The sequence below is a fragment of the Heterocephalus glaber genome, unplaced genomic scaffold (genome assembly GCF_053883595.1).
Source record: "Heterocephalus glaber isolate CG9 unplaced genomic scaffold, H.glaber_assembly_v1.0 deba00000676, whole genome shotgun sequence".
NCBI classification, from domain to species: domain Eukaryota; kingdom Metazoa; phylum Chordata; class Mammalia; order Rodentia; family Bathyergidae; genus Heterocephalus; species Heterocephalus glaber.
Window position 1 is genome coordinate 8,162,588 of NW_028258156.1, and position 24,973 is coordinate 8,187,560.

The 24,973-nt window shown below is 38.7% G+C and overlaps 1 protein-coding gene across 2 annotated transcripts in view; it reads left to right on the forward strand.

Annotated features, from left to right (window-relative positions):
- The window catches only part of Rapgef5 (Rap guanine nucleotide exchange factor 5), a 226,458-nt gene that overhangs the window by 41,166 nt on the left and 160,319 nt on the right, over window positions 1–24,973 (forward strand). For both annotated transcript variants that reach the window (XM_013070290.3, XM_021254134.2), the window contains exons 3-6: window positions 1,477–1,583; window positions 6,076–6,197; window positions 7,683–7,851; window positions 17,544–17,610. In XM_013070290.3, the coding sequence (XP_012925744.2) occupies window positions 1,477–1,583; window positions 6,076–6,197; window positions 7,683–7,851; window positions 17,544–17,610 (465 nt within the window). The remainder of the gene's footprint in view (window positions 1–1,476; window positions 1,584–6,075; window positions 6,198–7,682; window positions 7,852–17,543; window positions 17,611–24,973) is intronic.

The window sequence follows — 24,973 nt, forward strand, 5'->3', positions numbered from 1 at the left end:
TACCCACCAGGGGGATAGCTGGGTTGAATGGGACCTCTAATCCTAGTTCTTTGAGTTACCTCCATGCTGATTTCCACAGTGGTTGCACCAGTCTGCACTCCCACCAACAATGGAGAAGGGTTCCTTTCTCCCCACACCCCTGTCGGCATTTGTTATTGGTTGATTTCTTGATAGCAGCTATTCTTTCTGGGGTGAGGTGGAATCTCAGCATTGTTTTCATCTGCATCTCTCGAATGATCAGTGATGTTGAACATTTTTTCATATATTTACTTGCTGCTTTTACTTCTTTGTCTGAAAAATGTTCATTTCGGATGCCCATTTTTGAATTGGGTCTTTAAATTTGGGAGGTCTGATTTTTTTCAGTTCTTTATCTATTCTAGGTAGTAGTCCTTTGTCTAAGGTACAGTTGCTGAAGAAAAAAAGGTTTTAACATGCTAAACATAAATCATTTTCTGCCCTTTTCACTTTCTCATCGTGTTATATTTAGGTGACAAAATCAGGACAATTAAGAAAGTATAAAGATGGGGTTGACGTGTTACCTATCAAATCATAATATATTATCAGTGTTTGCTCTGAGTAAAGATGGCCAAGAACTGGGGGAGTAGCCCAAAGGTAGAGCACTTGCCTAGCATGCAGGGGGCCCTGGGTTCAAATCCCAGCACTGCAAAACAAATCAAAACAACCCAATATATATTACTTTTTACAAGTGTTTATCCTTTGAAGGCTGTTCATTTTCATTTAGCCTCCTTCCCTTATGTGACATCATTGTGCTTTGGAGGAAGATGCAATTAGAAGGAGGTAGTTTTACACAGAAGGACCTAAACTTCTCTAGAACTAATGAGTACACTACTTCATCCTCCAAGAATCAAGAGACTCATATGGGAGAATTAGAAGATTAAAAAAAGAAGTTTAATGAACTTTTTATCTGATAGATGAAATTGTAAAGTACTATCGATGAAACTAAATGACTTAGAATTAACTCTGAGCTCAGCCGTTAAGTGAAGCTTTAGAGCAAATCAGCCTGCTGTCACATGTGTCATGGTTCAAGATGTTCACTAAAGAGGGAAAAATTATTTTCATCTTCCCCAAGCCCCTTATGTGAATGAATTATCAATATGGCAGAATTGGTATATAATAAAAAATACACTCTTCAATTTGCTACAGCGATAGAAACACTGTATTTTTAAACCGGTCAATATTTTACATTGAAAACTTTGTGTTTTAAAAGATTATTTATAATTATAGTTAAGTAAAGCACTTTAGCATTTGGAAAACAATTATTATAGCTTAATAGCATAAGTGTACCAGTACCAAAATAAAATAAGGTAATTATAGATCTGTACTTACACGGGCTAAAATGCCCCTCAAGCTTAAGGATTTAGTAATGATTTTTTGCATATAGCATGCCATTAGGAGCTTACAAATTGTCATGTTATCATTCTACATTTACAGTGCATGTCTGTCTTTTCTGTTTAGATTTATGGAGAGAATTCTTCTTGTGCAGGAAGAGCATTGAGGAATATTATTATCGTTCAGTCAGCTGACCTGGTAAAGGACAGAGTGAACCTTAAGGGGTTTTACAGGTAACCCAGTTTCCTAACACTTTGTCAAAGATCCTCCTTCAGGGGAAAAAAAAAGACTGCCTTAATGTTGTGACCTTGATCAGAGAGAGGTGGACCATCATGGTGTTGGCAGTGGAAGGGGCTGGTGTGTGTCTGTGGGGATTCTGGTGGTGGCTTTTCTTTTGTTAAATTTAGCACTTATTAGATTCTTGTTCTGAAGTTAGGGTGTAGAATCCCCAGCCACAGCGTGGCCTCTGCTGTGCTTCCCCTGAAATGCGATATTTTATAACAGTATTTTCCTGGGTATGTGCCGCACTGGCAACCTCAGGAGTTATAGATCCTCTGTTTAGAGACTTTACAAAGGCTCTGTGAGGACATTTGGATGCTTAGGCAGAGAGAACTGCCCAAGCCCTCCAGGTGAGAGGGAGCCACCTTCTTGGGGCACTGCAGAGTGGGGAGAGGCAGGTTGGCAGAGGACAAGAGTTGGCTGCCTGGGATAGTAAAGAAAGCAGCAATGTATTACAGCCAGCCTGGGCTATGTAGTGAGTTCCAGGCCAACCTGAACTAGCACGACCTTGTCTCAAAAAGAAAAAAAAGTAAACTATCAGCCTTTGATTTTGCCAAGAATTTAAGCTACACTACAAAATTACAAAAGAAACAGTTATCATTTATTATTACTCTTCTCTCTTAAAGAAATACTGCTGTAGTACCATAATGAGTAAAACTAGTACTCAGAATAAATGACACCAAAAAGTTGAAAGTAGTCTCAGAATAAAGGCTGTTCCTTTAAGATAAATAAATTTAGCTTTGTGAAAAATTTATTATAATATTTCTGTTTTTTCCATTGGCCACAGATGAAAAAATTTTCATTATGGCCTGGCTTTGGGAGATAATGATTCCCAGATTTTCAGAGTAAGAAGACTAATTATGTCTTTTGTATTAAGGCATAATTAATATGCAATAAAATGCACAAATCTTAAGTGTATATGGCTTGATGAATTTTTATTCATAATACACCTGTATCATCATTATCTGTGTATCCATTATCATGACATAGAGAATTTTCATGCCCCAGAAATTTCTTCCACCCTTGCAAGCAAGCATTTTTTAACATCAAAAGCTTGGCAGCATTCATATTCTAACGAGCCATTAATTAAGCAAATACAAAATCTGGGGAAGAACCACAATGAATTAACACTGTAAAATCCTTATATTTAATTAATTAGTCACACAAGTCTTTTCTTAAATTTTAAAAAATTTGTCGTGGACTAGACATTACCATGTCTGTCTACAGACAATGCTTTGGTGTATTTGGACTCCAGGAACCTATTGAAGAAGCTCTGGTATCCACTCTGTCTCGCGCTAGAGATTCTGGTCTAAGAACTAGTAGGACAGAGCCCAGGCCAAGCAGACAGCAGGGAGGAGGAGGGACTCTACTTCATTTAGAGTCTCTTCTTGTCTTTTCTTAAAATAGATGATAGTATCAACTTTAGACACATCTGAATTTTTAGAAATTAAAATTATATGTGTAAGTCTTTGATTAAGTTTATAGGATTCTTTTTAGTCACCACATAAGGCTGTTGTAAACTCCATCATCCTTCTTAGTTTTTTGTTTGTTTGTTTATTGTAGTCTCTGGTGAGATGTATGTTAATCAGGTGCCGGGAAAAAGAACCATCCAAGATTGAAGTCAGAACATATTTAGGATTTAGTGGGAGTAAAGTGGAGAGAGTGTATGTTTTGCTGTGATCAGGACAGAACTACTTTTCTAATCTGGGTCCATACACCCCAGGAGAATTCACTTTCAAAACTGAAAACTTTTCATTTGGTACTAGAGGAAGTCACACTGGCTTCTGAGACTTCAGTTTTGCACAAAAAAGTCATTAAATACCACCACTTCATTAATGTTTGATTCTAGCATCTGCATTACCTTGAATTAATTGCTAAAATTATAATGGGAGACAGGAGGAGGCCAAGAATAAACAAACTTCCACTCCAAAGATTGGTAAAATTCGTATTTTGTTATAGCAGTCAATGGGCTTTGCAGCTTATCACTTCCGTATCACAATGTTCCTGCCCAGTACTGCAATGTAGTTAGATCTGCATGTTCTCAAAACAGTTTCCGGATTGAGTACAGACTGAAGATACACTGTAGGTAAGAACTGCTGTTGGTATTTAAATTGCTCTGTTCCAACCAACCCTGTTTTCTTCCTCACTGCTCATCCCTTGTCAGGTGGATATAGATATTTTCACCGAATTGCTGCAGATCTGGTCAGCAAGTCCAGGGACCAGGAGTTTAATGGATGGTTGAGAGTGATTTAAAACAACTTGATAAAATTAGGGAGCAGTGGAAAGGGATCATGTACAACTGAAAGAGTAGCTTGTCCAAGAGTAGGGCCCTTTTATTCATTAAGGTTGTCGTGGCAATACTGTGTACTAGCATATTGGTTCAGAGTCCTGACCCCTCCAAACAGGGTGAGCCCTTCTCAATGACAAAGGAGAGCTGGAAGACTGACTTTGTGGTCCCCAGTATATCTGGGGAATCTCAGGTCTCACACAGCCTTGCCACATCACTCTGTATTTTAACAAGACCCCAGGGTGACTCTTCATGATTTTTGAGAATCCCTGATCTATGAAACTTCTTGCCCATCATCTGTGAACAAACAAGCAGAGGTATCTACGTAGCCAGTCTTTGCAGCTTGGTAATTTGGTTTGTTTAGTAAATTTTATATCCTATGCTTTCATATTTCAGGTGATATCAGGCACCCAGAGCAGGTGAGGAGTTGCACTGTTTTGAGGATATGAATTAAGTTGATACAGAATTTAATCTGAGGGATAAAATTCCTTTCAAAGCCTAAAAATGCTGACTAATGGAGAGATGTTGAGGGATCTGTTAATTAACACTTTGAACCTTTAATATGAAAGGTGTCCTGTAGAATGAGAAGTTAATATTGATTGGTTTAATTGTCTGTTTTGTTGCCATCTGTTTTCTTATTTTGTTTTAAAACATTCATATATTTGACAGTTACTGTCTTTATTTTCTAAATGCTAACCTCCAGGTGAATATATCTAAAATTGGTTTAATTGCCTTAGAGCATCTTTCAAATAGTGATATTTTACCAGAAAAAGTGCTATATCAAAACTAGAATATTTGATCAAATATCTCAACAGAAAGGTCCACTACCATATTTTTTCTCACTCCAGAAAATGTAGCACCTCATGGTAATTCCTCATATGACTCATTACAGTATAACTACTAAGTATTTATGTTTGTGCCAATCACAAGGGATAGAAATACTGATGTCTTTCAGTACTGACTATTGAATAAAGATTGCCATTACATGATCCATCGGTCTTTTAACACTTTAGTGATCTTTTCTCATAAGAAAGGATAGAATACAATCACATTTCTGCAAATGAAAAAAAATATATTTGAGAAAGCTTTCTTTTATTTTTCCCTTGAAGCCAACACAGATGGGAAAGTAGGTATGAAGATACTGCTTGCAATACCCAGACTGGCACTATAGTTGTATATTTTAAGACAGATTACAGAGATGATTTGTGTCTGTGTGTGTGTGTGTGTGTGTTTAGTAGGATCCAACATACAAATCTGGATTTTATGGACTTATGATCTGCTTAACTAGATTCCCTCTGATTATATTAAAAAGATGAACAATCAAAGTTGTTGTTCTTTGAGACAGATTTTAGGATTTAATCTTTGAAGACTGGTAACCAAAACTTCATATTGTCTTGAATGGTCCCAGGTTTTTTTCTTTTCTTTGTGTGTGTGTGTGTGTGTGTGTGTGTGTGTGTGTATGTGTATGTGTGTATTTTCAAATAAGGTCTCACTATGTAGTTCATGCTGGCCTTAAACTCACTGTGTAGTGTAGACTGGCCTTGAACTTGCAGCAATCCTCCTGCCTCAGCCTCCCAAGTCCTGGTATTACAGGAATACACCATCACACCTGGCAAATGGTCTCAATTTTGTCTAATCTTCTTAGAATTGTTTTTTTTCTCAAAGGAACTAGAAAAAAAATCTATAGATGGTTGAACCAAAATTTATCACCATCAACTTGATGTATGTGGCTTTCAAGGCAGAAACATTATATAAAGGACTGATAAATTTATTCCTTCCTTCATTCAAACAAATTAAATTTTGAGAACTCACCATGGGACCTGGATTGTTCTAATTGTTGGGAATTAGTAGTTATGTATAGTTCTTGTTTTCCTAAAAATTATTTTCTAGTGGCATAAGCAGATAGTGTTCATTTGGAAAGATATATGAGTACTACCTATTAGGTGGTGAGAATTTGATTCTTATTTTTCCCCAAGGAAGTGATAGTGAAACATTAATCTGAAAGGCAAATAATCTAAAAGGCAAATGAGAAGTTAGGACATTTATTCTTGGGCTCCTTATTTAAAAATACAAGCACAGGAAAGGAGTGGTATATAATATCAATTTTATGGCAAATGTGACAGCAGATTCTTACTGTGCATGGCTTTGTTTTTGTCCAGGAAAAGCTGCGTTGGGTCAGAACTGGTTGACTGGCTTCTAGAGCACTGTCCTTTTGTCCCATGCAGAGCTATGGCCATAGGGGTCTGGCAGCTCCTATTGGACATGGGGATCATGTCATCAGGTTGGTATTGTGTGTTATAAAGACACAGCATCATTATTTGATTAAGCTATTATGCCAAAATGTACTTGGTTTTCTAGAGTATACTATAAACTGGATGGAAATTGCTTTTGAAGGTAAGTGTTTCTTATGTTCTAAGTAAAAATGACAGGTCATCTCTGGAGTCACTTATTTCTTCTACATTTTGAAAAAATAATTAGGTACTTGCGGATTTATAGACTAAGACCTGTAGAAATCTTTCCTTTACCATACCTTCCTTCCCTACTCAAAATGTGCTCTTAAACTTTTTTTTTTTAGTTAGTGACATCTTTAGTTGCTCCTAATGTGTATTTATCTTCCTGTACTTAGAGTAGTCATCAGAAACTGCTTTTACGAGTGGGATGTGTGTGCCATTTAAATTGAATCAGTAATCATGAACACTTAGAGATGTGACCTATGAACGTTAGCTGTTTTAACAGGACAGAAAATATATGTTAACTAGAAACTAAAATAGATGGCAATATCTCTTTTCTTAGCTGAGCCCAGGGAATTGAAGGATTAGAAGCCAAGCAATCTGGTTTCTTTATTTAGCTCAGTCTCTCAGGTGCTGGTTGCTTATGGAGAAGCCCTTTTTCCTATCAGTCATGAATATTGAGGACATAATCCTGCTGCCATGGTGAAAGAATGGTACAGATGAGGATGTTCCTGTAAATCTTCTTAGGCAGTAATACCTCACTTCTCATACTCTTACTTAGAAAATTGGTTCACTACTTTCGAGGAATTGGAGATATTATTAGCTTATTTGCTAGGTTCAGGATTTTGGTTAACAAAATGTTTTATGCTAATGCTTTTTGGAAAAAAACTTCACCTTTTGATTCCTTTGAAATAGGATTTTCAAACCTTGGCAGTACTGACATTTTGGATGGGACAATTCCTTATTGCAGGGAACTGTCCTGCATATTATAGGATTTTTAGTCCCTCTATCTTCTACCTTCTGGATGTCAGTGTGTCTACACACACACACACACACACACACACACACACGTACATTAAGCCTCTGGATACCACCAACTATGCCCTCAAGGGGGCACAGTCACACTCAGTTGAGAACCACTAATCTTGCTAAACTTGCTATCATGTTATATTTGTATATCACTAAAGAAATTAAATATATTTGTTTGCTTTTAGACATTCAAAAACATTTTTTGCCATCCTCTTTGAATTGACATTGATTTCATTGGCATTTATCTGTGCAGCAGGAAAATTATAAAGTATGTGTGAATATGCTGGCCAGAGCTTCAAGTAATAAGAATAGACTAGCCAGTAAAATACTTTTAAATTCAATGAGATTGTAAATATAAGTGAGGTTAGAATGCATAATTATAGTCTTAACTTCTGGCTTCACCTTTATAATTATTAGGGCTTTCAATGTATTATTTGATTTATGACTATCTAATATATTTTTTAAAGTAATACACACCTTTTTTGCTGTTTTTTTGTTTCAAACAGTGGACCAGCACCTCTACTTTCAAGATAATTATGTTTTCTATCAGTTTTCATCTGATGAATGTAGCTACTTGTACTGTGAATTTGAAAGAGAAGAAGAATGGCAAAATGGTGTCAAACTTCTGCTACAGCTTGTGCCTCTCGTTCCTGCCAGAGCTGGCATCTGTGAACTGTAAGTAGATGCTGTCTGTGCAATGTTCGCTTATCCTTAGAGAAGATGTCTTGTTTCAAGCAACTGTGTTCTACTACCTTGTTCAAAAGGTAGATGGACTATTCCCATTTCTCACATGCAAGTTCAGAAAGGTAAAAATAAATTGCTGAAGATTAAATCCAGCTCCTAAATGGCTGAACTGGTACAAAAATCCCAGACATCCGTGTCTTACCATCTGCACCACGCTACTTCTAATTGCTATATGAGTACCATATAGATCTAAATTAGGGGTAAACATATGATTGGGCTTAAATTGGAATGAAATAATCACTCACATCTTATCCACTATCCAAGTCGTGACTGTGCTAAGGAAGAGCTTAACAGGCCTTTCTGAAAATAATCTAGAAGCAACATTTGGCAAATTAAAACATGTGAATCATTATCACATAAAGATATTGAATCAGTATATGATTAAAATTAGAGGAGGCCTGGAAACAGGTCTTGAGTCATGATAAGGAGATTCTGACATGCTTTTATTTACTGATGGTGATAGTGACAAGTTTATTTCCGACATACAAGTTAAAGATCAAATTTCAGTTGAAAACTTTTATGTAGGTAGAACATCTCAGGTTTCAGAATACTTTCCCATGTTGTTGACTCTTTCAGTTGTTTGATCTTAGTAGGTCAAATAGAATTGTCCTCATTTCTTAGGTTAAGAAAATAAGTTCAGAGAGAAACACCTATGTAACCGTAACAAAGATAAGTTACTCTTAAAGCGACAATATTATCTATTTTTATCAAAGAAGTTTTAGAATATTTATGAGACTGTATTAATAGAATGATTGCACAGAATATATTTTATGTCAGATACTGTGCTAAATAAATGCATTATTTCACTTTCTATTATTATCCCTGTTTTGTAAGTGAAGAAACAGAGGGACAGAGGTCAGGTAACCTGTTTGGGGTCACAGAAGTAGCAAGCAGAGTCTTAGTGTCTGAATCCATGTCTCTCTAGTTCTGACACCTCTGCTTTTATGATCTGCTGTGGTGTGTCCTCACAAGTTATGGGGGTCATTCTAGCATCTCCATCTGAGAAATGATAAAAGCCGTAAAAGTGTTAGGCTGAGCTGTGAAATTGTTATGGATTTCCCACAACCACTGTTTACCAAGGGGCTTGTGGTGGTGAAACAAAATCCAGTTGTTACTCAGTTAGGCTGAGTATGGGAAATGTTCTTTATTGTAATATGCTCTTAATACAGGTCAGAAATGTCCTAAGAAATGTCAAGAAGCATTTCAGTAAACTCTAAGGAGCTTTCTTTTTTTTTGGTACTGGGGATCGAACTCAGGTCCTTGCGCTTGCAAGGCAGACGGTGGAACCACTGAGCTAAATCCCCAGCCCTCTAAGGAGCTTTCTAATAAGGAGTGGCATGCCCCTAACCACAGTGGCTGTGACTGGCTTTGACTCTAAAGGATTGGCATTCTCCGGAAGCTCTTCTCACACATTTCCTATCCTGTACACAGATGGAGCTGTGTGCATCCCGCACGCACATGTCGACCAACAGGGTCAGGAGGGCAGTGGAAGTAACCTTGCAAACAGTCATGATTTTAGCCCTGCCTCCCTCCCTTCACTCAGAAGCAAATTGGAATACCAGTGTGTGAGATGACCTTATACGGGAAACCCTTGACAACTTTAATTTCTGAAAATGAAAACAGTTTTAAAATTTGAGTCCTGATATTACTGTAGATTTCTTGCAGTGCTTTGTCACACTGATCACTATAAATACAAGTGTCAAGCTCTGGAGTTGAGACACTCACTATAGCATGCTTTGTTTACCAGCCACATTTTTTTTTCTTGTTCAAAGATGTGCTTTTGTGAGTGATCTGTGACTCCCACAGATAAACGGCCACTGGGGACTGATGGACCTGCCAGTCCCTTATTATGAGCACTAAATATAAAAAGAAAAATTACTGACCCATCACCAGTCTTTTCTGGAGAGAGAGGACTGTCTTTTTGGTTTCCTATACTAGAATTATAAGCCAGTTTCTATGCTATTATAGAATGTTCTTGCCCAAATTTTGGAAAGCCATGCTTTGAATTATCCAAGCTAACAATAAACTATGCTCAGAGAAAAGATGCCCAGAGACACTGTTCTCTGTCAGTTGCATTGTCACAGCCCTTTCCAGAGTTTCATGCATGAGTTCCCGTCAGAACTCCTGCTCTAACCTGGCAGTCTCTGTTCTTTCAGCTTCCAGACCATGCCAATTATTCCCTCCTAGGATGCTCTTGTTCTCTCCTCTGCTGCCATCACTGCCACCTTATTCCTCCTCCTCCTCTTCTTTTTTTAGATCTTGCTAGTTAAATTCTACCCAACCCTCAAGGGGGAGCCCCAATCCTACCTTGTGTCTAGTCTGAGATGATCTTGCTTTTCATACCTTGCTGCTCTTTCTGTTTCTTTTTAATCCATCATTCTGTGTCCTTAGCCATGTGTTGTTTCACTTTTATTCATTCTAGTGAAATGCCCTCTGGTGTCCTTTTGATTCTTCTGTTGTCCATTTATGAGGTGAAAGCCCCATTCTGTGGATCTTTTAACAACCGTTTTTGGTATTTGAAAGCTATTACAGTTTATCTAGGCAGTTCCACATTAGAGCCTTCTAATTTTCCATCTCCTCTGTAAGTATCTTTAAAATAATGGAAGAAAACTGCTTAATGTCTCTGTAAACAAAATTGTGTTCTGTACAAATGCATTACTAAAAAGAAAAATGTAATGCAGATTTGTTCATTTAAAACAGAATTTTTAAACTGGGAAGGGGAATGAAGCTGCTACTGATTTTGTTTGTTTCTTTGTTTGTTTGTTTTGGGTGGGAGAAGGGAGAGAATTGATGAAGAATGAAGAAGTAACAGCAGAGAGGTAACAACATAGAGAAAAGTAGCCTAATGGTTCCCACAGGACTAGCAAGGTGTTTCTCCCTATCACTGCCTTGCTTGAGAATTTAGGCTGTAGGAAGCTTGACTCTTGCAGCTCAGCTGATTCAGTAAAATGATTGTAATATAGTATTCTTTAAAGCCCCCTTTAAGCTGCTTAGCATGTTTTTGAGCTCAGTTTTTCTGGATTTCTCTCTGCTCCCTGACGGTCTAGCTTGTGGGTGCATGGTGAGTGCTGGGGCTCCTTGGTCTTGACAGGGAAAGACTTGGGAGCCTCTGGTGCCAGAGGGGACGCTCTCTGTATTGGAAGCACCCTGGTCATGATGACAGTGGCCAAATGCAGTGGTTGATTTTCAGTCCTTGTTATGGTTTAGACGGAGAATGCCCCCTAAAGGCCTCACTTGCTCTTGGCAGTGCTTTTAGAAGCTGGTTGAATCCTGGAGGTGCTGAACTTGCTACTGTTGGGGATGGGGCACTGGCTGGAAGTGGCAGGCCACTGGGGAGTGACCTGGAAGAGTAGACCTCCCTTCCCGCCCCTCCTTTTGCTTCCTAATTCCTGGCCGCTGAGACATGAGCAGCTCTCTTCATCTTTGTCTCTCTGACGTGCCATTCTGCCTTGGAGCCAGCTGACCAAGGACTGAATATGTGAGCCAAAACAAACCTCTGCTCCTGTAGGTGGTCTGGTTGGGGACTGTGCCTCAGTGATGAGAAAGCTGTCTCACCTGACGCGTCAACATTATTTGGCACAGCTGCTCTTGCCCTTCTGGAGAACCCTTCTTGGTTCCAGAATAACATCTCTTGTCTTTCTTAGGTTCTTTGCTTATTTTTCCTCCTCTTGACTGTGTTAATCATGTGTTTCAATGCTTTGACATCTGGGGCCTTGCTGTCCCCAGAGAGACTGCACCTCACAGAACCAGTCAGTTCATAGAGATAGGAAAGAATTTATCTGTGAGCACACCTTTTATTTTTATATACAAGGGGTGATGGAAACTTACGGGGAATATTTGAATTTTAAACCTATTACAGTAAAAGACACATTGCCATTAGTCCCCCTCAAAACACTCTCCCTTCTTTCTAACACAGTCATCTCATTGTTCTTGCTACTTTCTGAAGCAGTTCTGGAAGTCTTCTTTTTCGTCTTTATGAAGTATTATAAAAAAATACAGTGAATGCTGCTGCCCAGTGCCATGCAATGGGAAGGCAGGCTTGTAAAAAAAAATTCAGTGTTAGCAGGGCGTGGTGGTGCATGCCTATAATCCTAGCAATCGGGAGGCTGAGGCAGAGGGATAACCATAAGTTCAAGGCCTACATAGTGAGACCTTGTCTCAAAAACAAAACAAACAAAAATACATTCAGTGTGTCCTCATCCCCCTTCTTCAGTGGATCTGGCATCACTTAATTTCTAGCTCTTCCTCAAAGTCAGTATGACTACAAAAGGTAAACATTTTTAATCCATCCAGGACCTCAAGGTAGCTACAACAACTCAACCAAGACACTCACAAAAGAGGACTTCAGAACTGTTTCAGAAGGTGGCCAGAATGAGGGGCTAAGTGTGTTTGAAGTGAGGGGTAGTGTTTTGAGGAGGATTAATGATAATATGTCTTTAATATATTTTTAAAAATTTAAACACATACTGTATTTTTCTGTTATACCTCATATGGATCAGCCAATTCAGAGCCCACATCCCAACCACCTGTTCTTTTAGGCTTTCACTCTCTGGGCCACTTGTCACCTACCCTTATTTTCCAGCACTGTACAACCATGGGCCGCCCCTGGGCTCCAAGGCGCCAATCCTCAGCCTGTTTGTCCTATTTCACTTGTTACTATAGGAGCCACACACACAAAATGTTCTTGTCCACATTTCCCCTCATTTCCTCTGCCTCCTGACCACCCCTGGTGCTTGCCCATCTGCCTCTCCTGGGGTGGTGTCTCCCTTGCTCTTGGGGACTGTTAGTAACAAGCTGTCTTTCTGATGGCACTTGTCTCTGGATCTGTTGATCTCTGATTATTCAGGCTGGGCATTACTGACTAATAGAACATATATTTTAAAACACTGACCTCTGAACGTGATGTGTCCTAAGCTCAGTGTTTGGTTTGCTCTGTTTTCTCTACTCTAGCTATGCCCTCTGGATTTATCCAATGAGTGATATATTTATTATCAGTTCTACATGATGGCTTCCAAAATCAGGTCCCCGTATCCCTTTAGTATCCTACGTAATACAGCATCACTGCTACCCCGAGTACCTTCTCACCTCTGTGCCCTTTATTTGCTTTAACCTGCACGATTTTTCCTTTTCCACCTGACATGTGTAAGCAACATGAAAAATTCATTGAAATCATCAGCTTCTGGAAGGGGCTGGATTCACAGCCTGTGACCTGGTAGTTCAAGTTTAGAGTTGCCGTTCCTCTGTCCCAAACCTACCCTTTGTACTTCTGACTTTTCCTAATCACATTCTCATGATACTGAGAAAAGAAGAAATAGTATCTGGGTAAATAAGATATTTTTTGAGTATTTGTCAAAAAAATTTTCACAGTGCAACTTGGCATAAGTTCTGTGTTAGGATCATAGGGGAAGAAATTTTCCATTTATCTCTTTAAATTGTTTTTATAAAAATGTTATAAAATCAGCTGTCCTTAGTCTTTGTTATTGCTCATTATCCCTTCTCCCAAGGAAGCACTGAGTCCTCCAAAATTTCTGAAATTTCCATTGTTTATAGACAAGGCGTATTCCACGTGTGGGAACAGATTGCTTATTAGAGTACATCTATATTTAAGAGTAGTACAGGAATTGTAGGAAAAATTGAACTTTTAGGTTTGGTTGTACAGTGGACCCCGGACTTACGGACTTGATTGGTTCCCGAGGGCTGGTTACAACTCAAGTTAGTTGTAAGTCAATCCAGCTGAGATCTGGATGTTTCCCTGGGTACACGCTATAGATAACAAGAGGCAGATGAATCTTCCATTAACCTAATTAACCCAAGTTGTTCATATGTCAGGCTGTGGGTGACTTGAGGGTCCACTGTATTAGCATTTGAAATGCAGCTGTTTAATTAAATATTAATCATTAATCTTCGCATCCTAAAAATAAATGAAAAATAATGCCAGTAATATCTGGTTTTAAGTCTAGATGAGTGCATCCTTGTGCACCCTGGACCCTTAATGAAACCCATCACATTCAGTTTATTAGTGTTAGGTAAATTTACTGTCTGCATGACAGTAGCCTCATATTATGAAAACCTGTCTTCTCCTGAGAAGGTGAACAGGTGTTTGTATTCATGTTATCAAGATCTCAAAAAAGTACTCATTCTCATTCTCCTACCATCTTACTTTTTCTTTTTTCTTGAGAATTTTCTTTGTTAAATAAAACAGTCCCCTCCAGAATATAGATGTTATGGGCAGGAAAAATGGGAAGATGTTGATCAAAGGGTCCAAACTTCTGGTTCTAAGCTGAGCATGTTCTGGGGATCTAATAGGTGGTGGTGCTAATTATTGCAGTGTGTACAGAAATCACATCATCACATTGTGCACCTTGAATACGTACAATATGAATTAAGTATGAATAAGAGAAAACTTATGCTAAGTGTGATAGGGAGTCATTCAAGGATTTTGAGCATAGGCAGGGCGTGCTCTAACATATTTTGGCAAGACCACTCTGGCTCCTGGGCCCACTGTGGCTGGGACCACAGTGGTAGTGATTGGGGATGCAGGTGGGATATGGTCCAGTGGGAGATGCTGTAAGGCCTTGAAGGAAGAACCAGCAGGATTTCAAGATGGATAGAATGCAGGGCATATGATAGGGGTTGGGGTGTGGGTCAACTGTGACTTCTAACTGGAAAGAGGGAGTTGCCCTCCATTAAAGTGGGGAAGCCTTTAGGAAGGGCAAGCCTTTTTGTTTTGATATTTTCTTTTAGGGTGAATAGAATGATGATGTGTCTAGTTTACTGGTTAGAAGGGCAAGAGCAGAGGCCATTTGGTTTTTGCCATCCCTGTATCCTTACAATAGTATCCTTAGACCTTGCAAACATAAAGATCTCAGTCTCTAGCACTTTCCCTTGAAGAATTACCAGATCTGGCTTGGACTGTTTGTCAGCAGAGGCTTTGGGAAGCAGTTGTGGAGTTCCTAACAGGACATCTGCTGGCACAAACTCTTGAGGATGGGTTGTCCTTGGGAAAGTTCCTTTCTGTCACTATCACTGCCACTGTCTGGTGATTCCAACCAGAGTTTCCTTGTTTCACTTCTCTAACCACAAACTCAGAAAAGCTCACCTTCTCTCTTCTTTTTTATTCACTGAACAGCACAATTCCCTTCAGTAATAATGGAAAGTATGCAAATATCACCCTTCTTTTTCTGCCCCATTTGTTTCATTACCTACTTTGATCTGGTAATTGAGAACTTAGTCTTTCTTCGGCTGCACTGACATGTATCTTCATACATAACAGTCAGTTTATCTCCATTTTGTAAAAATACATTGAATAGGAGATGAATCTGATATTTTTGGGCATTTTGACAAAGAGCGAGGGAGGAGGATAAGGTACAAAACAGCTGCGGTGATGACAGCAGGAGAGTGGCCAAATGCTGTTCTCCTTTCTTCCTCCCATCTTCCCTTGTCGAGCTCTTTATCCATTCCCCTGAGCTTCCTGGACTCCAAGTGAGACAAACGTCGAGAGAAGTTTGGGGCCTAGACTCTCAGAGAGGGGTGGCAGGGAGGGACTGAAGGGCAGCAGAACCCAAGGGAGGGAAGAGAGAGGATCTGGTGGCTGGCTAGGGTGGGGGCACAGGAGGGAAACTAGGAGATGCGAGAGGCAAAGCCCAGATGGCGAGGCCGGAAGAGCCAGTGTGAGTCAGCTTCAGTTTAAGGAGCCTGTGAGAGCCCCATGTGGGACCCCATAAAGCTGCTGGAATCACTACCTCTAGCCGTTTAGAAGGCAGGTGGACAAATAAGGCAAGCTTATGGGGATTCAGAAGCTAGAGAAAGACTCGGGCATTCTGGGCCTAAGTCCATAAATCGTGGTGACTAAAGTGGTAAAAGTGGGATGTGGGCTGCAGACAGCTCCCAAGAGATCCCCCCCCACACACACACATATTTCCTTCAGAAGCAGCTTTGCCAGCTCGTGTTTTCTGCTGGAAGAATGATGAAAGGCAGTTTTGCTTCCGAACAGGGACTGAATTATTTGTCACTAAAGCAGCAACAGTTCAGTCGCTGCTCATGAAATAACCATTACCAGTCGCAGACACATGAGCTTCCCTTGAAATTTCACGTTCCTTTCAGCAGCTTATTGAAAACAGATTCGTGACAGAATCTGTGCTCACGCAAAATACCTCATGCCCATTAACTAATTCTTCAGGTGTCTGCGGGGTCTGAGAAACATGAAGAGACATGACCGGCCCACACTTCACTCCAGAGACAGGCAAGCCGCCGAAACCCTTGTTTGGCACTCATGCCGAGCATGTTCAGCTCTTAATTTCCTGTCAGATCTGTTCAGGCACCTCAGCTGAATCACAGAAGCCTGCTGGTTTGGTGGCCTAGGTTATACAGGGTTTCAAATCTCTTCTCAATTTGTAAGGAAACCTTCTGTGTAGAGAATCTCAATAATAGAACTTGTTATTTGAAATGTTCATTATTGTCCAGATAACTTTTTAAAAAATATGCTGTTATAGCACTCAGTTGCCGCTGTTTGTATCAGGCAGATCAGTAGCAGGCATTTGACTTGGCTAGTACATGAGTAATTGAGGTATTTGACAACCCAAGCATTCCCCACCTGCACCTTGCAAGGCTCAGGAAGGCAATGGCTTGTAATTCATTGGTCTGATTTAAAGGGTGTGACTTGTTTCCTGAAAGAGGGTTTAATAACATTGACGGAAGCAAGAAGCCAATGCCAGAATTGATCCAACTAGCTTTTCCCTTCTTACAGAGTTGCTGGCCCACTGTCCTCTGAGTAGGGAGAAGCCCTGTGGCCCTGAGAGGTCAGCGTTCCTGTCGCCAGACTGCGCTCTGATCCAGGACTCCTCTGGGCATTCCTGAGAGTCCATCCACATCCGGGCAGTATGTCCAGAGTGGCTGCTGGGGAAACAGATCTAGGAGACAAGTTTATACATTCAGTTTGATATTAGCTAGTTTTTTTTCTTTCGACCAAACCAAAGAAAATAATGTAACTTACAAGATTTTTTAAGTAGAAAATTGTATATGTTAGTATATATATTTATGTGGTGAAAATTTTTTCATGAATTAAGTTAAAAATATACATTTTCCTAAACATGTGATCATATACAGTTATAGCTCATGGACTGTGGTCTTTTGATAAAGGAGGTTCCTCTGATTTTTGTATTCTTCATAGTTCTCATTATATTGGTAGGGCTGAAATATACTATTTCACAGTGCATTAGTTGGGCTGGCTGAAACTTGAGTATAGTGCAAAATTTACATTTTGTATTTTCAAACCTTAGATTTCATTCAGATTAAAGGGAATTTCAGTTTCCCTTAAGTTCTCCTCTACTTGTGAGCATGCCCAAATCTGTAGGTCAGGTGTGTGGGGCTGACTGAGGTCTCCTTTGGAGAACAGCTTCATACTCAGGATTCCACTGGTGCACTGCAAAGGTTCTTGCTACTTATTTTGAAGGAACAGTTAGTTGTCCTGCAACAGGATTGTATTTCTATGGCTGTACTGATGTATGGTACTTGCATACTTTTACTCACAATGATAGTGTCATTTTTTTGCCCTTTATTCCTCATAACTTGGCCGGTAAATCAGGGCCACCAAAGATGAGTAATTTGTTCTTTGTTTTTCACAGGTCTCATCAGAAAATTGAAGATTCTGAAGAAAGCAGTGATGAAATCTTTGCTCGTCTAACATCTGCGGTAAGGCCATGTAATATCTCTGCTTAGATGTGCAGAGATAATGAGACTGTGTCATCAAGGGAGGCAGTTTCTGTAGTAGTATAAAGAGAGAGAGATTTTCCCCTCTGGCTGCTCATCATTGTAGGAGGCCCAAGATGAGGTGGAGGGAGACAATAGCTTTGAGTTTCTGTGCCGTGCTGTGGCCTCACTTGCAGACATTCCTAGTGGAAAGTTTCTGAAGCCTTCATTGGAGGTGTAGTATCTGATTTTCTTAATCTGTTATGATTTAATCTAGGAAAAATTATGACCTGCTACACAAAGGATAAAAGACTCTGTTTCATCACGAAAAAAAATCACTTCAGCCAGCAAAAGCCAGCAAAGGCCAAGACTTTGCTTTTTAATGTACCATAACGCATTATTTTCATTGTGTTTTTTAAAGCCACTGATCAGACTTGGGAGTAGCCTTGCTATTCACAAGTTGGCTTTGGTAACTAGTCACTGAGCTTATTTTGACAGGCTTTAGCAAACCTGTGCCCCAAAGTCTTTACCCACTGGCTTGACTGGAACCTTTTTTAGCCTTCCCAAGGAGTCTTTAGTTCTGCTTCAGCTCCATTAATAAAATGGTAATTGCAGAAAATCATGTGTCCATGTGTCTGCAGGGTGTTACAGACCAGGTCTTGTCACCTGGGCACAGCTTGAAGGATGAAAGTTTTTGCTTGTCTGGAATGCAGCTTAGAGAAGTAATTTTTGACTAAATATGATGATCAGTGGTGTAAAACTTCATGTGAAATGAAATCCTGGCAGTATGTTATGAAAAAATAGAGGAAGACCTTTGTAGTTTAAAATAGTGGGCAAACAAGGGTTCCCTATTATATACAAAATCACAATTCTAAATTAAAGAAACTACTTACTATGGGCCAGGTACTGTGTTAAATACCACATGTTTATATATACATTTTGCTAAACGACTCAGCATCACTCTGAAGCAGCTAGTATTATCTTTAGTTTGCAGATGTGAAAAATTGGAGCTGGGAATATAGTTCAGTGGTAGTGTGCTTGCCTAGCATGCTAGAGACCCTCAGTTCAATCCCCAGCAACACACACACACACACACACACACACACACACACACACACACACAAAACTTATAGAGGTTAAATAACTTCACCCAGCTAGAAAGGAACAAATCCAGAATCTGAACTCAAAATTTTTAAAACTCTTAATTATGCTCTCTTAAATGCTATGCATCACTTTTTTTCATAATGTAATGTAATGCTTTGGATAATTTCATAAATGGCAAAAGACATGTAAGATTCGATCTGTACAGTCATATCAAGAAGACAAGAAACATATACTTTAGAAGTTAAAATATGAATTTATATATATATATATTCATGTTACAGTCTAGGAGTCTGCTTACTCAAAACTAAAGCAGATGTAGGGAAATTTTTTGGTAAATTATGTATTTCTTTCAAAGCCATAGTTATTAAGGGTGTAAATTTAGGAAGTAAGCTAGACTTTGAAGCATTGAAAAAACTGAGAAGTATTTGGCAGGTGTCCAAAGACTACAAATGGAAACATGGACATCCTTAAATAGGAGTTAGAAACTGCTTCTGTACTTCCTTCTCTTGGGTATTTAAAATCAACACCCAAAACCTATTAGATCAAACAAAGGACTACTATCTAGAATCTATAAAGAATTTATAAAAACCAGACCCCCCAGATTTAAAGACCCAATTCAAAAATGGGCATCTGAAATGAACAGACAGTTCTCAGACAAAGAAGTAAAAGCAGCAAATAAACACATGAAAAAATGTTCAGCATCACTGGTCATTTGAGAGATGCAAATGAAAACAATGCTGAGATTCCACCTCAACCCAGAAAGAATGGCTGCTATCAAGAAATCAGCCAATAACAAATGCTGGCAGGGCTGTGGGGAGAAAGGAACCCTGCTCCATTGTTGGTGGGAGTGCAGACTGGTGCAAGCACTGTGGAAATCAGTATGGAGATACCTCAAAGAACTAGGATTAGAGGTCCCATTTGACCCAGCTGTTCCCCTCCTGGGTATTTTCCCCAAAGAATTAAAAGAATCATACCACAGTGATATACGTGCACCCATGTTTATAGCAGCACAGTTTGTAATAGCTAAAGCTTGGAAACAGCCCAAGTGCCCATCAACTGGAAACTGGATAAAGAAGATGTGGTTTTTTAATAAAATGGAGTACTACTCAGGCATAAAGAATGGCAAACTAGAGACATTTATAGCTAAATGGATGCATATTGAGGCCATACTCTTAAGTGAAATAAATAGGACAGGGCTGGGGATTTAGCTCAGTGGTTTTGTCACCAAGCACAAGGACCCGAGTTTGATCCCTGGTACACACAAACAACAAAACAAAACAAAAAAATAAATAGGATACACATGTGTAAATACCGAATAGTTTCTCTGGAATGAGAACCGGAAAGTGTAAATAAGGATTAAAATGATCAAAACGAATAATTGATAATTTGAATAGGAAGTAAAGGTCCAAAGGGGTAGGGGAAATGGGAGGGGAAGGGGAAAGGAAAGAAGGAAAAGGAAAAATTATGAGAAAAGAAAAAAATGGAAACACAGTCTTTGTAAATAGGGAAGGGTGGGGTGGGGGTGGGGTGAAGGGAAGGCAGGGAATGGGGAAAAAATAACCAAGATACATTATGTACAGGTACAAGCACCCAATGATAAATGTATTGTATACCTAAAATATACCAATAAAAGAATTTAAGGGGAAAAAAACTCCCATTAGAATATTTGTATTTCTTAAAGCTAAGTTTTCATGATGAAAATTGTAGAGATAAGGAAACATAAACATCTTCTCTGGGCGTGAATCAAATTGTGATTTATGTTCCAAGCCTAATTGTCAAGCTCCTGTAATGATGGGCATTAGGCTGTGTTGTGAACTGTATATGCTGGCCTTACAAAGGGACAGGGCGTGTGTGTGTCTTCTGTGTGGCTTGGTCCAGAGAAGCCACCCATTACTTGGCTGGTGAAAGAAAAGACAGTCTGAGTATCTAGAACAAAGCCCTCATGTGGTGCTGGTGGGGAGTTCACAACCATAAATTCATCGAGGAATTAAAATACCAGAGAAGTATTTAGCATTTATGAAGGCCAATCAGTGAGGCTTAGAACAGCATCTCATACTCTTGCACCATGTAACTAGACCTTCTTACACCCTTGTATTCCTTGTACAACTGAGTCCATTCATCATTTTCATCCCCTTAGAATCCTCTATGTGTGTGGTTCCGTCGTATCCTCGTGCTTTCAATTCATGCAGCTTTTATGTAGAACTTTTGTCTTTGAGGCTTTCAGCAGTATTTTCTAAATTCCTTCTTGTCGGGTTTTCAGGTACAGTTCCTGAGAAATACCACTGAGCTAAAATCTTACTTGTCATCAAACTCTAATTATATAAGAAGACAACTGCTGTAAGTCTTGAAAGATTTAGAAGGCGCTAATGTCCCAAGAAGCAAAGAGCTATGTGAGAATGTATAACTTTCAGTGAAAGGGTTAGAGAACAACAGATCTGCTATGGAATTTATTCTTTGTTTTTCTGTAGAAGAAAAAAAAGTGACTATAACTACCTTCTGTGCCATGTCAACTTCACAAAAGCATTTTCCCTGCTTAGTGTCTGGAGACTGTGGCACACCTCTACCTGTTTCACATTAGCTGTGAGCTTGTTCTCTTAAGGTTTCTAGCATCCCTTCTTGTGTCTTTTTCTCACTTTTGCCCCGTCTGGAATCCTGCTTTCTAGATAAGCAGATCACTTGTATCCTCATTATATTCACGGGGGGGGGGGGTACATGTACATAGCACATCTTCATTCCTTGTATGTCGCCTTCCTGTCCCCTCTCTCTTCCCTCCCTCCAGCTCTTCGTCCCTTTTCCATTTGCAAAAGATCTGTCTCTCTGTTTCTTTCTTTTCTATAGAATTCTCGTGGACAGTGCTTGTTACAGAGCCACCAGGAGCCAGGTCTTTTTGAGAACTGGATATCCTGTCAGTGAAAGCATGACAGTACAGAATTCAAAGACCCGGCTTGCCAATTTCTCATTGTTCTGTCTTCTTGATTCTTTCCTTCCTTTAATAGTTGCCTACTCTCCTTTTCCTTTCCTGCACGTAAAGCTCCTCTTCACTTTTCCGTGTCTCATCTCTCACCTGAAATTCCATTTTCTTTGAGGTGGCTCTTTCTCATGTCTCTGCTTACACCCTGTTTTGGAGCAGAGGGATGCAAGGTAGCTCGAATTCTTTCAGGGGTCTTTGCTGACTCAACACTTTGGATTTGAAACTCTTGAGTAATTCCTTTTTTGAGCAGTAATATCTGAAGATAGTAGTGACACCTTTTTAAATTGGAAACTTTCAAATTGGTACTCTTTTCAAAAGTTATTACACAGGATTGGATTTTTTTTCCATTAAGTTTATTGGTACATTTTAGGTATAAAATAGTTACATTTATCATTGGGATCTTGTACCTTTACATGATGTATCTTGGTTCTTATTTTTTTTCCCCTTCCTCTGCCCTCCCTTCACCCCCTCCACCCTTCCCTATTTGCAAAGACTTTGTTTCCATTTTTTTTCTTTTCTCATATTTTTTCTTTTCCCTTCTTTCCTTTCCTCTACCCCTCCCACTTCCCCTACTCCTTTAGACCTTTTCTTCCTATCACACAATATCAATTATACATTTTTTAAAAATTACCATATCAAGATTTAGACTGCATTACCACAGATTTTACAGAATTTAAAAGGTTATAGAAATTATATAACAAAAACCTTTCTTGAAATAAATTTGACAACTTCTAAGAAGTACCTTGGAAGACAAATTAATGAAACTAACTCTGGAGGAAATATAAAATTTGAATAGCACCTATTAAAGAAAGTATATTCCTAGCTTGAAAACCTACCTATATGACACCAACAGGCTCATATACATTTTAACTGATAAATTATATCAAACATTTAAAGCAGAAAAAAAAGGGAACACTTCTCCCCTCATTTTAGGAAATCAGCATTGTGCTAATACTAAAACTGGATAAAGATAATAGAAGAAAAAAGTATGAACATAGATAGAAATTTGTTTAACAAAACAAACAATTAAAAGTCAGATCTGGCAGTATGCAGAAAGTGGTTTTGTTATAGGGATGGCAGTGTTGGTTCAGCATTGGAAGATCCACCCCTATAAGTAACATTTTAACAGAGGAAAGGAAAAAGCCATATGATCCTGTCAGTTGCAGAAAAAGTATTGGACTAAATTCTACAGCTGTTCATGGTAAAAGCTATCAGGAGACTAGGAGTAGAACAGAGCCTTCTCAACAGATAAGCCATGTACTCCATACTTCCAGCAAAAATGCCTTATATGAATGGAAAAGATACAATGCTTTCTCCCTAAGGTGGAGAACAAGGGCAGATATGCCTACTCTTCATCTGTCCATTAAACTTTGGAACATAGGCCCAAACCAAAATAGTCTGGCAATAAAAAGAAGCAATTAGCATACGATTGGCAAGGTAGAAGTAAAATCTTTATATGTAGATGAAATGATCATCTACAGAGAAAATACTAAGAAATCTCTAGGAGCCCCTAGAACTTGTATTTGAATTTAGCAGGATTAGAAAACACAAGGTACATGTGAAAATTCAGGTCTGTGTATACTTGCTATAAATGAATTGGAAATTTAAAAGTTATGTAGGAATACAAAGGATCTAGAAAAGGAAAAAGGAAAAAAACAGTGTTGGAAGACATTTATTACCTAATTTTAAGACTTCCTCTAAAGCTGCAATAATCAAGGCAGTGTTGGCATAAGGAAAGACATATAGATCATTTGAATAAAACAGAATCTAGAAATAGAACCACACATATATGGCCCACTGAGTTTTGAAAGATTATTTAACATTAACATTTAATAGAACACAAACTCAATTCAAGAGCAGAGGAAAAAATAGTGTTTTCAGCAAATGGTACTAGAACACCTGGTATCCATATATAAAAAATTAACCTCAACCCTTTATTTCCATACATAAAAATAACTTGAAAGGATCTATGAACCTAAATATGAAAGACTAAAACTATAAAACTTTAAGAAGAAATTATAAGGGAAAATATTTATCAATTTAGGGCAGGCAAGAATTTCCTAGGATACAGAAATCATGATGTATAAAAGAAAGAAATAGATAAATGAGATTCCATCAAAATTTAGAACTTTAAATGACATCATTAAGAAAATGAAAAGTTGTCCTTAACCAGAACATATTTATAATACATATAACCTAAGACCAGAATATATAAGGAACTCTTACAGCTCATTAATAGACAACCCAATTAAAAAGTAGACATAAGAAGATGATAAATAGCCAGTACAGATGTGTATTGACTTATCATTGTCATGACTTGCTGTTTATTGGATTCTCCCCCTTTGTGTTCAATTTCTTGTCACACCCAGTGGATTAATTCTGCTGGGCTTCCTTAGGTTGTGATATTTGTTGTCTTTTCCTAGGACATTGTCTAAAATTTTTGGAGTGCTGGTTTGGTATTCATGAAGTTCCTAAGGTGCTCTTTGTCATGAAAGTATCTTATTTCACCATCGATTTTGAAAGATAGTTTTGCAGGGTACATCAATCTGGGTTGGAGGCCGTTTTCCTTTAGGGCTTGAAATACGTCACTCTAAGCTCTTCCAGCCTTGAGGGTTTGTGTTGAGAAGTCTGCTGTGATTCTGATGGTCTTTCCTTTGTATGTTATTTGTTTCTTTTCTCTAACTACTTGTAGAATTTTGTTCTTCTGTTGGATTTCTGGAATCCTAACTATTATATGCCTATGTGTAGATTTTTTATGATCAAGGCTATTTAGAGTCCTGTATGCCTCACTTATCTGAATGTCAAGTTCTCTGCCCCTGCTCGGGAAGTTTTCTCCCATCACTTCTGTGAACAGTTTTTTATGTCATCTGCATTGTCTCCTGTTTCTTCATTGACTCCAATCAGTCTTATGTTATTCTTCTTTGCATCATCTAGTAGCTGCTGGATTGATTTCTTGTGGTCCCTTACTATTTTAAAGAAATTTTTTTTTCCTGGTCACTAATTACAATCTTATCTTCTGTGTCTGAAATTCTGTCCTCACATTGGCTCATTCTGCTGCATAAGCTTTCAATGGAGTTTTTAATCTCCTGGAAATCTGTTTGCATCTCTTTCATGGATTTCATTTGTTTCCTGTGTTGAGATTCCATCATGTTCCTCAGCTCCTCTATTTTTTTATCTGTGTGTTCTCTAGATTTATTAATCATGTCTTGCAGTGTGGGCACAATCTCTGCTGTTATCTGAGAAATTATTTGTGATTTCATTTTTCCCAGATCCTCTTTTGTTGCCAGTTCA